The 14,004-nt window shown below is 39.5% G+C and overlaps 1 protein-coding gene across 2 annotated transcripts in view; it reads left to right on the top strand.

Annotated features, from left to right (window-relative positions):
• SESN3 (sestrin 3) overlaps positions 1-14,004 on the top strand; it is a 48,732-nt gene that overhangs the window by 25,455 nt on the left and 9,273 nt on the right. The window contains exons 2-8 of one of the 2 annotated variants that reach the window (XM_069883408.1): positions 2,657-2,722; positions 5,837-6,034; positions 6,771-6,953; positions 7,325-7,561; positions 9,105-9,252; positions 11,442-11,557; positions 13,731-13,921. In XM_069883408.1, the coding sequence (XP_069739509.1) occupies positions 2,657-2,722; positions 5,837-6,034; positions 6,771-6,953; positions 7,325-7,561; positions 9,105-9,252; positions 11,442-11,557; positions 13,731-13,921 (1,139 nt within the window). Of the gene's footprint in view, positions 1-2,656; positions 2,723-5,836; positions 6,035-6,770; positions 6,954-7,324; positions 7,562-9,083; positions 9,253-11,441; positions 11,558-13,730; positions 13,922-14,004 lie in introns of both variants that reach the window. The other variant, XM_069883407.1, reaches the window with a different exon arrangement.

Genomic DNA, 14,004 nt, shown 5'->3' with positions numbered 1-14,004 from the left:
ATTTCCTATACACAGTTTTTCATCTTTGGTTTCTTGGATAGAGCTTAAATCACTGCCCTAGACAGAGTGTGCCCAGAAGCAGTGGTTCTTATCTTCAGCTCGATAAAGCCAACGTTATCTTCCTTAATGCTTATAAACTTCCCATGTTTTTATTAATAGCATCCTGAGAACTTGTGCAACCAAATGATGTTTGTTCCATTTCTTCTGACAAGCTTGTTTTAACCAGTTTTAATAAAATAAAAGCTTTGATGTAAAGGGAAGATGGTCTTTTGTGCTGATAGAAGGGAAGAGTATACACTTCTAACACAGAGAAAACCCAGCTCCCTGGAAGTGTGCTGTCATTAGACTCACCAAGTTAAATGATCATGTTTGGGGTTTTTGTTCTTATTTTCATTGTTTGTCTGGGATTTTTTCCAGGTTTGTGTTTTATAAAGCTACCACCACCCAAAAGGAGCTGGATTTTGTCATTTTTGTAGTTTATTTAACACAACTCATTTTTCATGGTGGACTATCTCCTCAGCTTTCTGACATCATTCGTAGGAGTTAATTGGAGATATTTCCCTATGCTCATCCACCCTAATACCATTTCCGCCTTTCCTTCTCTGCAGTAGCTTATCTGCAGGGTCAAAGGAGTAAGAGCAGTCACATTGAATGGGGAAACAGGGGAATGGAACCCGGATCCCACTAGAAGAAGCATATGCATTTTTTTGCTCTGCTCTGGCCTCAAGGACCAGCTTTGCAGAACCTGAAGAGGCAGGGTACAGGTCAGAGAGCAAGACAGAGAAGGCAATGAAATGGTTCACCTCTGGTTTAGACTTGTGCTCCAAGCTAATCATGTTGCCTCACTTGCACAAGCTGCTTCCTCCAGATTATTCAGTATGAAATGAAGGTTTCAAATAATATCCTTCATAACACAAGTCAAATGCAACCTTAATAGGAATCTTGGAAAGCGCATCTTTTTGTAATGTTGGCAGAAATTACTGGCTGCTGTGAAGACTGTGTATTTAAAGCTAGAAGATGTGTTCTTGTGCCTTGTGTAGCTTTGCAAAGAAGGGGGTGCATGTACAGATACCTAGTCTTTCTACACCCTTTCTTCTTACTGAGTACATTTGAATCATATGAAATATTTTACGAGATTTTGGGGCTGTGGCAGCAGGCAGCGTTTGCAGTAACTTGTCTCCTGGCTGCTGGGCTTCTGCATCTTTCAGCAGCTAATTATTCCAAAATCACAAATATAGTTATCCTTCAAGAGTTTGCTTTGGTACATCTTTCCTGAATAATTGCTGCTGCTTTTTACGTGTTTTTCATAATCTAATTTATAAAGGACAGGATGTTTTTAAGGAGCAGAACAGTAGTTACGCAGCTCTAGTGGCTTCATTTTCCTGTGTGGAAATGGGTGGCATGCTCCTTCTGGGACTGTCACTACTGTTCACGCGCATGATAGTTAAGCTTAAGCCCCCTGGTAGAGGTATTTAAAGGTAATTTGTTATGGAAAACCTTAGACTTTTACGTTAGGGGCACAAAATATGTAGTGTGCAAATCTGAAACTGTTGTTGATGGATAACTTATTAAGAGCCACCAATGCTGTGGTGCCATTAGAGACTTGAGAAAGTGTGCAGCCAGAGTTTCCAGGTAGGTGCAATGTAACCATGAAGAGGAAAAGGAGAAAAGGAGCAACTGCTTTAAATTACTGCAAGGGAAATTCAGGTTAGGTATTAGGAAAACTTTCTAACAATCGGAAAAGTTAGTCACTGAAATAAATGACCCAAGGTGACAGAGAGACCTCCAGGAGGGTCTTTAAGAGGAGGTTGGACCAATGTTGTTCAGCAATGATGTGGACAGTGCTAGTTCTGCCCCTGGTGAAATAGAGAACATAGCCTCCCCAGGTTACCTTCACTCCTCTGGCTGGCAGTGGCCACGCTGTGGAAGCCTCCAAAGTTTATCTTAGTTCAATTTCTTATCCCTAATAAATCAGAAAAATCCACTGGCTCTTGCTGTGCCATCAGACTCATACATACTAAATATATCATCCTCAACGGGTGTTTCATGACTTCTAGCTGGGCTTGCACACCAAAGTTTGAACCACATGTGGGTTCTCCTCCAGGCTTGGCTGCTGCACAAGGCGGACGTTTCATAGGGTTTCAAGGACAAGTCTTTAACTGGGTCTTGCTGGCTTGTGTGGACTGTGCTTCTCATGGCAGTATTTGGCACACAAAGTTGCTTACGCATTTCTCAACACTGAGGATCTCATTAGATTTTGATACCAAAGAAAACAACATCTTGCTTATAATTTCCCGTGCATGGCTTTTTTCCCCCTCTGCTTTCAGAACTTCTATTCAGTCCGGTAAACGGCTAATTTTAGCTTCATGCCATATGTTTTATTGCTGTTGTCTATGTATATTCAAGCTATCAGGATTAAATATGGGGGATTTTTTTTTTCTGTCTTATCCCTTGCTAAAATTGATGCCGTTCTTTCACACGAAATACAGGGGATGCAAAGCTGATCTAACCAATGCGTTGTGATGGCTTTACCTCCTCAGTGAAGGCTGGCCCTGGGAAGAGAACCAAATCCAGGCCCTGAAGATCTCATCTCTCGAGATAAAGCAAGTTTATGTGTAATTATTGATGCTGACTGAATTATATGGCTGTTTTGCAGGAAAAAAGAGTCCAAGTCTCCCCGCCATTGACAAGAGGACCAAGTGCCTTTATACCAGAGAATGAAGTAAGTTTGCAGTTAGCTGGGCTGGACGGATGGTAGATTTTAAATGGAAATCCTGAAGGGTGATTTTATGATCCTGCCTGCCCAGTGGTGCCCAGATAAGCCACTTTACGAGCAAAAGCAATGATTTCTCCAGGGCAGGCTGCAGTCGGTAAGAACCACCCTGCCCTTTCACACAAGTGGTGCCGTTTGACATCTTTTCTGTCATCTTTTTGGGGAGACAGCTGGGAGTGCCAGCTAGCTCTGCTCCTCTTTTGGGGGATGATGACTTACAACTCTTAATGCCAGCCCTAATGGGAAGCCTACACAGTGTTGTTGCAGTATGATTATATAACTCTCAGGGCAATGTCTGACCTTCAGTTTGAGAGCACCTGAAAATATGGCTAACTCCTTAGACTGTAACTGTGGTTCTGAGAGAATTTATGGTTGAAAGGTGCAGTCTGACTTGAAACTCTTGAAAATCTTTTTTTGCCCATGATTTAATGTTCAACTTAAGCCTTGATTTGCAGCTTGCTACAGTAAGTAGAAACTTCACTGTGGTGGTGTTCTCCTGATCTCAATCATCAGCTGCCTGATCTAGTGGGAGTTGTTCCTGCTTATGGCAGGGGGCTGGGAACTGGATGATCTTTAAGGTCCCTTCCAGCTCAAACTATTCTATGATTCTATGATCACAGAGTGTTATTTATTGATCAATTAATTATTTGGAATGGCCAACTATAAAATCAGGACTTTTGTTTTGTTTTGTTTTAAGTAGTTGTTAGGGCAGAAAACTCAAATGCTAGAAGGGCTAAAAAGACATTTTGAAAGATGAGGTAGCTGCTGTTCTCTGAATGTCTCTAAGTATATACACCAGCAAGGTTTGAATCTAAAAACCAATAGAGGAAATGTAAAGGCTGGCAACAAGAAAACATGACGAAGCAAAAAAGGAAGAGGGTTCAAAAAGAGTCTCTTAGGCTTGGGAAGACGGGAGCACAATGAGTTTCAGGCAGCTAAACTTGTGAAGAGGACTTCCCTTTTGTATGAAACACAAGATGAAATTGTGATGCCAAACATTGTAATTACTTTATTTTTCTTCTATTTTGAGAGAATTGTTAATGGGTTTATTTCACAGCTGATGCACCTGGTAAAGACACTAGCCAAGGGTGCCAGAGGAATCACTGAGTAGCTCAAAAAAAGTAGTGACTCCAGCAGTTAAACTCACAGAAGAAGGGAACTTCCACATGCATGGATAAAACTTCTATTCAGTGATGCAAGCAAATGTTAAATGTAGTTTGTTAAGCAAGTAACTACCTTTTCCCCCATTCCTTGGCATGAAATAGTACAGTGGAAAGGAAGGATGTAGATTAGTAACATATTGAATGTCTCACAAATCTTGATAATAACGCTGCTCATGTCAAAGCCTGCTTTATTGTCATAAAGGAAGGAATATGGACAGAGCAATAACAAATTAATTTTAAAGGTTCCTGTTAAAGTGTCATAAGGCTTTACAAGCAGAATAAAAAAAAACCAAACATGTTTACAAATCCGTGGATGGTAATAAATCAGGAGGAAGTACATATACAATATGAAAAGGATAATAATATAGGTGAAGATAAATCTCAGAAGCAATAATGCTGCGTATTGTCTTGCCTAACATAGCAACAGTGCAATCCTACAGGATTATATTTCAGTTTTGTCAGCAGAATTTCTTCTCCATAACTTGTACTGTTACAAAGAAAAGCTTCTGACAAGCTGGAAGAGATTAGAAACCTTACAAGAGACAGAAAAAGTATGATTTCACCAAGAAACTACTAAATGAGTTAAAGATCTCTTAAATTCATGGGAGATATACTTGCTGAAGAATAAAGGGGAACCCTTAGAGTAGAGTGAGGGATGTGCCATAAAAAGTAATATAAAATGTTCTCTACTATGTGAATAAATTTCCGATGGTAAAAGCGTTTTTAAAGAAAGCTGAGAAACAAAGAAAAGCTGTAATAGTGAAGAGCTACACATATAGAAATTACAGAGCCTAACTGCATAGCTGCTTCTTCCCTTTCTGGGCCCACAAATTAAAACAGGGAAGTATGGTGATGAGAAGTGAAAGTGTGTTATGTTGATGATGTTTCTTTGTATGTAACTTCTGTATAAGACTTCATGAAAAGTACATGAGACAACGTCCGTTCGTCAGCCTATCAGAAAGAAGGAAAACATACTATATATAGAATATTTTAGCAGAAGTGTTGTGTTTGAGCACTTTCTGTCTTCATGTGCAGCTAAAAAACAGGCAAAATGTTTTCTCATGTCATGGTGTTTGCAGTAGTAAGCTGACTGGTTTAATACTGTGCAGTTTCAGAATAAATACTGAGTATTCTGGTCTTGCGCTTGTAACTTCGGTGGTGAACATGTTCAGAATGGCTGTTCTGGGTGATAAACACTGAGTAATAGCACTAATATTGTGTCAGGGCTTGCAGTGTAAGAGCTACTTACTCTTTTGCTGTTTCATTTCATCTTGTGCCCAAGGTTGGGATTGGATGGAATAATTAAAGAACAGCTTTTGTTTAAAGAAAGCATTAAATTCCTATTCTAAATAATACTTGAATGTTATGGACAAATTAGCATTTGATCTCCTCTTCAATTACACCACCACAGAAGGGGTAGATTGCCAGGCTGCTTCTATAATTTGGTTACATAACCCAGTTCCTCTTCATTAATTTTGAAACTGGTTTTAGGTCTGAATGCTTGGGTGGTGTGTGTCTGTACAGGCTGACTTCCATAAAGACTTTACTTTCCATTTAGCTCTTGCTTACATCCAGCTCTTCCTACAGATTTGACTTTAAGCATCTGCAAGTTTAGCCATTTTGCACCAGTCTACGCAAAAATGTTTTTCTGGTTTTCATAGAAACATACTAAAATAACAGAGGTGCAGTGTAAAGTGCTTTTCAGTTCTCACTGCACAAGTAGCACCTGTATGTGTGTGCTTGCACTCATGCAGGCATGTAGATTTACAAATAGACAACCAGATCTCCTGCGTTGCTTTTAAGTTAGTACACAAGCAAAGCTTTCATACTGCAATGTGTTTCTCTCCAGGGCTAAAGCTGGAGAAAATCTCTTTATTAAGTTGTCCATCTTATTTTTAAGGTTATGCAAGCAAATGGTTTGGATGAACGTACTAATCTTCTTGTGGAAGAGTATTCTACATCCGGTCGCCTGGACAACATCACACAGGTCATGAGTATCCATTCTCAGTACCTGGAGTCTTTCCTCCGCAGCCAGTTCTATATGTTGCGCATGGATGGGCCCCTTCCTTTGCCATATAGGCACTACATTGCTATAATGGTAAGTAATAAGAGACAATGTGTTTTCTCCTGCAACCTTGACCTTTGTATTTTATTTTTTTTTAAAGGAGTATTTTAGAAAGGAGAGACTAGAGTGATTCTTCGGCAGGCAGTGTAATTTTTAGTTGATTTTCATCAGTATAAACCATGTCTAGCCAGAAGGTTTTCAGTGAAAAAAGACAACTAGCAGTTCTCACAGCAATACACTTCTCATGTGCCCACGAGAGTGAGGTTTTACAGAGAGCAGTTTAAAGTGTGTAATCTTATTTCTGGGTATTTAACCATCAGTGCACAGCAGTAGGATGAGATGTGATTGACGGTAGTCACAACAAATTCCAGGTGGATACTGGGAAAACAATTTTTACCATGGTGATGTTAAGACACTGCAACAGGGTCCAAGAGAGGTTGTGTGATCTTCAGGGATGGAGATCTGGTCCAGACAAGGCTTCGAGCAACCAGATCGAATTCAGCCCTACTGTGAGCAGAGAGTTGGACCAGATGTACTCCAGAGATCTCTTCCCACCTAAATTAGATTCTGTGATCCAGAGTAAAGGAATTAAACTTACTTTTATTGGAGAAACCTCTGTACTATATAGCAATGCTTTGCAATATGAAACATGGCCCTTCAGAACAAAACTGGTTTTTTGTTTTGTGTTAGCAACCTGTCTTCCATCTGCAGCAAAATCGGATGACATGCTAATGTGCTTCCCTTTTCCCTCTGTGTTTAAACATTCCAGGCTGCTGCCAGACATCAGTGTTCCTACCTAATAAATATGCACGTTGATGAGTTTTTGAAGACTGGTGGGATTGCAGAGTGGTTGAATGGTTTAGAATACATTCCTCAAAGACTGAAAAATCTGAACGAAATAAACAAACTCCTTGCACACCGACCCTGGCTCATCACGAAAGAGCACATTCAGGTACCTGTTAAGTCATGCCCTGTGTTAGCAGTAAATGCCCAGTAATAAGAACTACCCAAGTGTCTGGTTAGGCTTTGTTACCTTGAATTAAAATATCAGGGAAGTACTAGAGCATTGGAAAAGCCAATAAATTCTGTGTGACAAAGCCAGCAAGATTTACCCCTTAGGAATAGCATTGGCTGAAATAACCGCAAAAGGAAAGAGGTAATATATTAGGTGTCTTTTTTATCTAGCATGAGTTTGTGTGCAAGAGGATTATGGTGTTAACTGGAAAAAAGGAATTGATCCCTTTTTAAAATACATAGTGTTTTATAGAAAAGCTGGAGGCCAACAGAGATTTTATGTTTACACTTTTTTTATTCTCATTTCAGAAACTTGTCAAGACTGGGGAAAATAATTGGTCTCTTCCTGAACTGGTGCATGCTGTTGTCCTGCTGGCACATTATCATGCCTTGGCAAGTTTTGTATTTGGTAGTGGCATTAATCCAGAGAGAGATCCGGATACATCTAACGGAGTCAGAATTATCGCAGTCAACAACTTCTGTGTCTGTGATCTTGCCAATGACAACAACATAGAAAATGCATCCCTCACAAGTAGCAACTTTGGGGTTAGTGTTGCAAAAAGATTCTTTTTTTACTTGCCTCTGTTTTGCATTAGAAAACTTGCTTCCATTCTTTCCTGTTTAAATTTCAGGGTAGTGTGAAAGTTTTTGTCTACTTTATTGGAAAGCTTGCATCTGATAACTCTTAAATTAGCTCCAGCAGCTTGCAGTGTGATCTGTTGAAAGCCATGTTGAAACGGGGGATAGTAGTCAGAGGAACGTGATTTTGATAGTTAATCTCACAACCCATTGCGCAAGACTAAAACTTTGCTTTCATCTGAAAGCTTGAAGTCTCAGTTTCTTCAGGTAGTGTATTGCTGACTGGAGCATTGTCACGCATGTTCCTAACATGTGGAATGAAAAACGAAATGGGAAAAAAACCCAGAAGCCACAATAGTTCAAGGCCTACAATCAAAAAACAGGTCAATTCTCAAACACTTCCATGCAGATGGGAGGAAATGTCTGAAATAAAATTACTTAATTCTTCACACTGGTGTTCCAGTCTTGAATCAACCAACAGAGAACTTTGATTACTAGTTAATTAATTTAAATGTGGAATTTTTTTTCTGACAGTGGCTCTATAATGCTTGAAGACACATCCTTGAATTAATGCCGATTGATGAATTGGCCTCATCACCTTTGATGGAAGATTGGGATTATGAGCAGAGTGACTAGATATATTTTTTAAAATTAGCAGTGCACTGTGAACATGTGATCAATCAGTTCAATTGCAATGTCTTACATTTCTGGGCTGAAGGAAGACACGCTAGTTCATATTACTGGAGTGTCTTATTCCCCGTTTGTAGAGGGCAGAGGGTGACTGTGCTACTTGTTAAGCAGTCAGTGGGACACTAGAAAACAATTACAGCTATGGGCAGAAGAACAGATTCAAAAGGAAAAGTAGGAAAAGAAAAAACAAACAATTTATCTTACGAAAAATTTGAATTTTAAGTGCAGATCATGGAACCTCAAAACTTTGATGTATTTCTAGTACAGAGACCTGTTTCTCTCACAAGAAAAAAAAACCTCAAGAAAAAGGGTCAACATAATGGTTATTTTGATCATGTGTAACAAAAAGAAATGAAAAGAAAAAGAAAGCACTGATTTTTTGTCTCTGTATTGTGTTTCACTGTATCTGTTCGGACATGTATTCTGCATTACTGATAGAGTGAGGTAAGTCACTTCAGTATTAAAATTTGTTTTCTGATACATGTAGAGCACACAGATAGCTCTCCCTTAGCCATCTACACAGTGCAGTATATATAGTATAAGTAACCATGGTTTCCACATTCAACCATCACTTCCTCCGCTGCTAATCCCGCTGCAATAGATTACTGCAATAGGATAAAGTAACACTTAGCAGCTCCCTTCTTCTCACTGTCTGGAAGCTGTTTGTCTATGCTGTGTGTGCCAAACTGCATTCTGGCTTGAGTTTTCGTGTTTGCTGCTGCTACCTGATTTTGAGAACGTTTATTGTTGAGCATGAAATCTGAAGATGACACACGTTGTCTATCTTCTGATTTTCCAGAATGTCATGGTGTTTTTGCAGATTGCAGATTCTTTAAGCGAGCTGGAGGCCCTAATGGAAAGGATGAAGAGGCTACAAGAAGATAAAGAGGATGAAGAAGCCTCTCAGGAAGAAATGGCAACTCGCTTTGAAAAGGAGAAGAAGGAGAGTCTGCTAGTAATTACTGGAGGTATTTGTGCTTTTTGAGTTCTGTTTTGTTTGTGCTTTGTACGAACCAAACACTTGAGGCCAGTTCAGTGACCACAACTTCGGGTTTGTCCATTTCTTTATTCTGGCACTTGGTCTAGTAGGAGCGTAGTAGGGGTGATCCTGTCACTTGCTTCATCTGCTTAAGATTTCTTGACTGGCAAATTACACCATCCTTTTAGCTACTTGAAATTTCACTTCTATATATTAAAAAAAAAAAAAAGCTTATAGATTTCTTTAAAAAGTTGTTTGTATGTTTCTCTTTCTTTACATGCTGTGTGTCTTCAAATTAATTCATTAATGTAACTAATCAATAATGTTTCCCAGGTTTAGGGTCCACAGTGCTTAGAACTTCAGTGACATTCATAAGTGTGATATGCATTTACTTCAGGAAATAGATTGGAATGAGACTCAGCTTTTTACCATTTGAATTACTTCTCAACTGGAAAGGACATCTCTAGCTTCCCTTTTTTGAGTGATCATACTGCTGTGCTGTTCCACTGCCTGTGTAGTGACAGAGATTTCATAGCTTTTGTTTTATTCTTACATAATGTTCAAAATTCTGAGCTTTTCCAGTACTTTTTATGTGCTTTGAAGGCCTTATTCTATAACAAACCATACAGTGAAATCTTTTTCCCATAGACAGCAAGAGCTTTTTTTCCAAAGAAAATATTTAAAGAAATTATACTGTTAAAATAATCAGTCTGCAATCGTATCTTTATAGGAGAGGCAACTTGAGGATTGTACCATGTGTCTTTTTAAATGGCCCATAAAATCTTCGCATTGTACCAACACTGTTCTTTGTGAATTTAGATCTTTGTTTGAGGGTATGCACTGAGCCCAAAAGGGAGGAAGAACGTATTGAGGATTGGCAGAGAGATTGTTTTGTGGCTCTCTAGGGACATGGAGGCTCTCTGAAAGAAGATACATCAGCAACATCAGAGCTGGATTTTAAGAAATAAACCTTGTCCATTCTCCTGTTTTTCTTTGGTCAAACAGTATCAATGGGGCAGATAAACTGGCACCCACTGTGGTTTCATGATCACACTGGGATTTCCATGAATCTCTGCAACTTCAGGCATATAAGGAAGAGGCGTTATTTGGGACAGAATGTTTTTTAAATGGAGTTGCTGATAGTTTTGTTGGCTTTCCTCCCTCTTTACTTTTTGCTGGTTTGAGTTGAGTCTGTGTGTGTTGGGCCTATACCCTTGCATGAAATTTGGTCTTTGCCGGGGAGAGGAGTGTATGTGTGCAGGTTTTTTATTCTTGCTGAGGATTTGCTGTAGCATATGCTGTGAGAGCTTCTTCCTACACAGTTATGTTTTGATTGTTTAATGAGGCAAAGAGTAGATAAAGCACTTCTGCAATTCTTTGATTAACTGACTTTTCAAGGTGCTAGCAGTGGACATATGGCAGCTGTTCTGTCAATGCATGTGGAGGTGAGCCAGGATTTTAACATCAGGGTCAAATGCAGTCAACTATGCAGTAGTCAACTTCTGCAGAGGTAGTTACACAATCAAGCCACCTGTTTACTCGGGAGGGAAAGATTGATCCCTGATAGAGAACCTGCGCTTGCTTAGTGACATGTTTTGGAGCTCTTTGAAGATGCCTAGTTACTAGAGCTTCTGGCAGAATTTCAGCCTGATGCACTGTAGACCTCTTTGCTTTCATATAATCTTCAACTGATGTTTACAAGTGGAGTATTGCATTGCTTTCTGGTTGCTCATACTCTGGGTTATAGAGCAGAGCTGGTGTAATTCCTGACACCAAATGTGCTCAGCATGCCAATCCTCTTGTCAAGAGTACATTTTTCTGTTTCTTTTCCCAGTGTGATAACTTTATGAATGGGATTCATCTTACTGATTTAAGATATGCAGCCTCCCTCAGAAGTCAGCAGGGCTAAAAACACAGCTCTAAGCAGAAGTTTAGCTCATCTCTTCCTATTTTGTAGAAATTCATTAGATGTCTGGTGTAGGTTGACATTTAGTTTGCTGAATAAAAGGCATGGATCCCAAACAAGCAGTTTGGGATGTATTTCTTTCCATCATACTGCTCTCTTCCTTTGCACAGCTTCTAAAATTGTTCTCCAGTCTAACGGTAGAGTGGTAGCTGCAAGTCAGCACTGACTCACATGCTTGCCTAAAGCAAAACATTTTGCCGTTCAATTCACAGCATTTGATGATGAAATAGTTTCTATGGATGTCTCCCGCTATATTGAAGATCCTGGATTTGGGTACAAAGACTTTGCAAGGCGAGGAGAAGACCATCTGCCAACATTCAGAGCTCAGGTACCATCTCTTTAAAGTGCATTCACCCAAAGAATGTTTGTATATCTTACTACAGTGCAAATAGCTTTCAGTCTTACTCAAATTATTACTAGAATTAATGTTTGAAAACTGTAATATGGAATGAAAGTGAAAGGTAGAAAAGAAGGAATTTATTTTCCATCCCTCCAGATGTTGTAGAAAAAATCCACTGTCATTTTATCAATTTCTCTGTTCAGTGGTTCTCAACACATAGATGTATGTGTCTATGACGGCAATTTGATAAGAATCATGCTGTTATGTGGATCAAATCACTGGACTTTGAATGTCAGAAAAGAAAAGAAGTTCTTAAATGTGATTGCCAAAATTTTTGGCTATATTTAAATATATTTTAGGTGTACATTTGACCTGTGTATTGTCTTGCACATTGGCATCTTTTTCCATGACTAGATTTATCAGCTTCTTCATAGTATTTATAACAGGAGGGACATTCTATGTGGTTCTGTTCCAGCTCGTAGAGTAGATTAATCAGCAGTCTAGTAATAAATTGTAAGCAATAGAACAAATATTAAACCAAATCAGAGAACATTAATTTAAAAAATAATGGGTGCAGGAGAACTCCATGGTCAGAAGATGTGTCTAAGACTGTAAAATAGTCTCCTCACTCTCAGGAAATGTGTTTAGCTGTATAGTGGTCTCTGCTGATCTGGATAATTTATTCTGCAGTCTTTATATGTGCCTGAAGTGGGTAGATATTGCCAAAAAGAATAAGCTAGTCAGTGCCTTTAAATCAAACATTCTGCTTAACTACTTTAGGAGTAGCAGGCAGCCATGGAAAAAAGCTCTACAGAAGTTAAAATTGGAATTAAAACATCTCTGCTCTTGAATAAATAGGACAGCTTCTGGCCTACATTTAAAGGAGTCACCTTGATAATTTAACTTTATTAGTATGTCCAACTCCTCACCAGTTAGATGTATATAGTCTCCTAGATGCTCTGCTGTAAAAGCTATTTAAATTGCAGTAGCATCCCAAAACCCTGCAATAAATCTGATCCTTATTCTGATAAAACAAGACTGCCTTTTCTCTGTGTGTGTAAATTTAGTAATAGAAAATGGTATGTCTTTAAACTTTTGTTATCCCTTTCTCATTGTTAGTATGGATCAACTGCTGTTAGTAAATAGCACTTGCCCACTCCTGGGGCTTATGATTTTCAGAGGCTTTTGTGGTGCCCGGTGTGTGCTGGACACTTGTGCAGGGCTGGTAGGTACAGCCCATGTCTCACGAGCCTTACAGCATTTTGAACTGGCAGCTGGAGGCCAAATGTGATGTTGTGGTGTGTTTCAGATGTCTCTGAATGCCTCTGTTGGGCATCTGAATATTCCCCAACATTCTCTTCCCCACCATCCTAATCAAGGGGCCAGTCTGGTAGACGTGCTCTGAAGTGCCTGGGTGAAGACCCTTGCACAGCGATACCTTTTGAAGACAGCCAGACACAGGAAGGATGTGGAGATGTTGCCCTTGATTGTAAGAATAGCCTCGGTTTTTGAATGATTGGAGACTTGCCAAGGGTGCGGGCAAACTAACATCTGTATAATGATAGTGTGGAGAGTGGGTGCTCGCTGCTCTGAAAAAGGATTGTTTTGTGCTGCTGATGCTGTGCCACCGTGCTGCAAAGATTTCCCGTTCCTAATATGAGTAGGCAAGCTTTTATCCTGGCAATCCAGGTGCTTCTCTAAGACTGAAGCAGCTGGATTTTAATTAATTTGTTCAAGGATGGTTCAGCACTTTACCCAATGAGCATACATCCTGGGTGGAAGTAAATACTCCATCTCAGATCAGAGCTAAGCCTCAAAGCCTCCGAGGGGAACATTTTTGTAAAACTTATGGGCCCATGCCACATGACGCTGGTCAGAGTGGCACAGCAGACTGGGAAATTGCCTCAACACTTCAGGAGAAGCTTGGTTTTTTTTCTCCTGTAGGTTAATGATATCTGTCTGGAGATGGAGTGTTGTGGTATGGTATTCATTGCCAAGAAGCCTGGGAGAAGGAGCAGGTGATATGAATGAAGGATTGAAAATGCAAATATTTTGAAGACAGTAAAGTTATTACTAGCAGTCAACAAAAACTGTTGAGCTATAGAGAGGATTATATAGGGACTTCACTTGTACATTTATCTATTTCCCTCTCTTCCTGCAGGACTATACTTGGGAAAATCATGGCTTTTCCCTCGTAAACAGGCTTTATTCTGATATTGGGCATCTCCTTGATGAGAAGTTTCGGATGGTATATAACCTCACGTATAACACTATGGCAACACATGAAGATGTTGATACAACTATGTTAAGAAGAGCTTTATTTAACTATGTCCACTGTATGTATGGAATCAGGTATGGGTGGAAATCCCCTGGCTTAGTGCATTTTAAACTGTGTAAAGAGAATGAAAAATGAACCATGTGAAAAATACGATTTT

This window comes from Phaenicophaeus curvirostris, chromosome 1 (genome assembly GCF_032191515.1).
Source record: "Phaenicophaeus curvirostris isolate KB17595 chromosome 1, BPBGC_Pcur_1.0, whole genome shotgun sequence".
NCBI classification, from domain to species: domain Eukaryota; kingdom Metazoa; phylum Chordata; class Aves; order Cuculiformes; family Cuculidae; genus Phaenicophaeus; species Phaenicophaeus curvirostris.
This window is presented reverse-complemented; position numbering and strand designations above follow the sequence as displayed.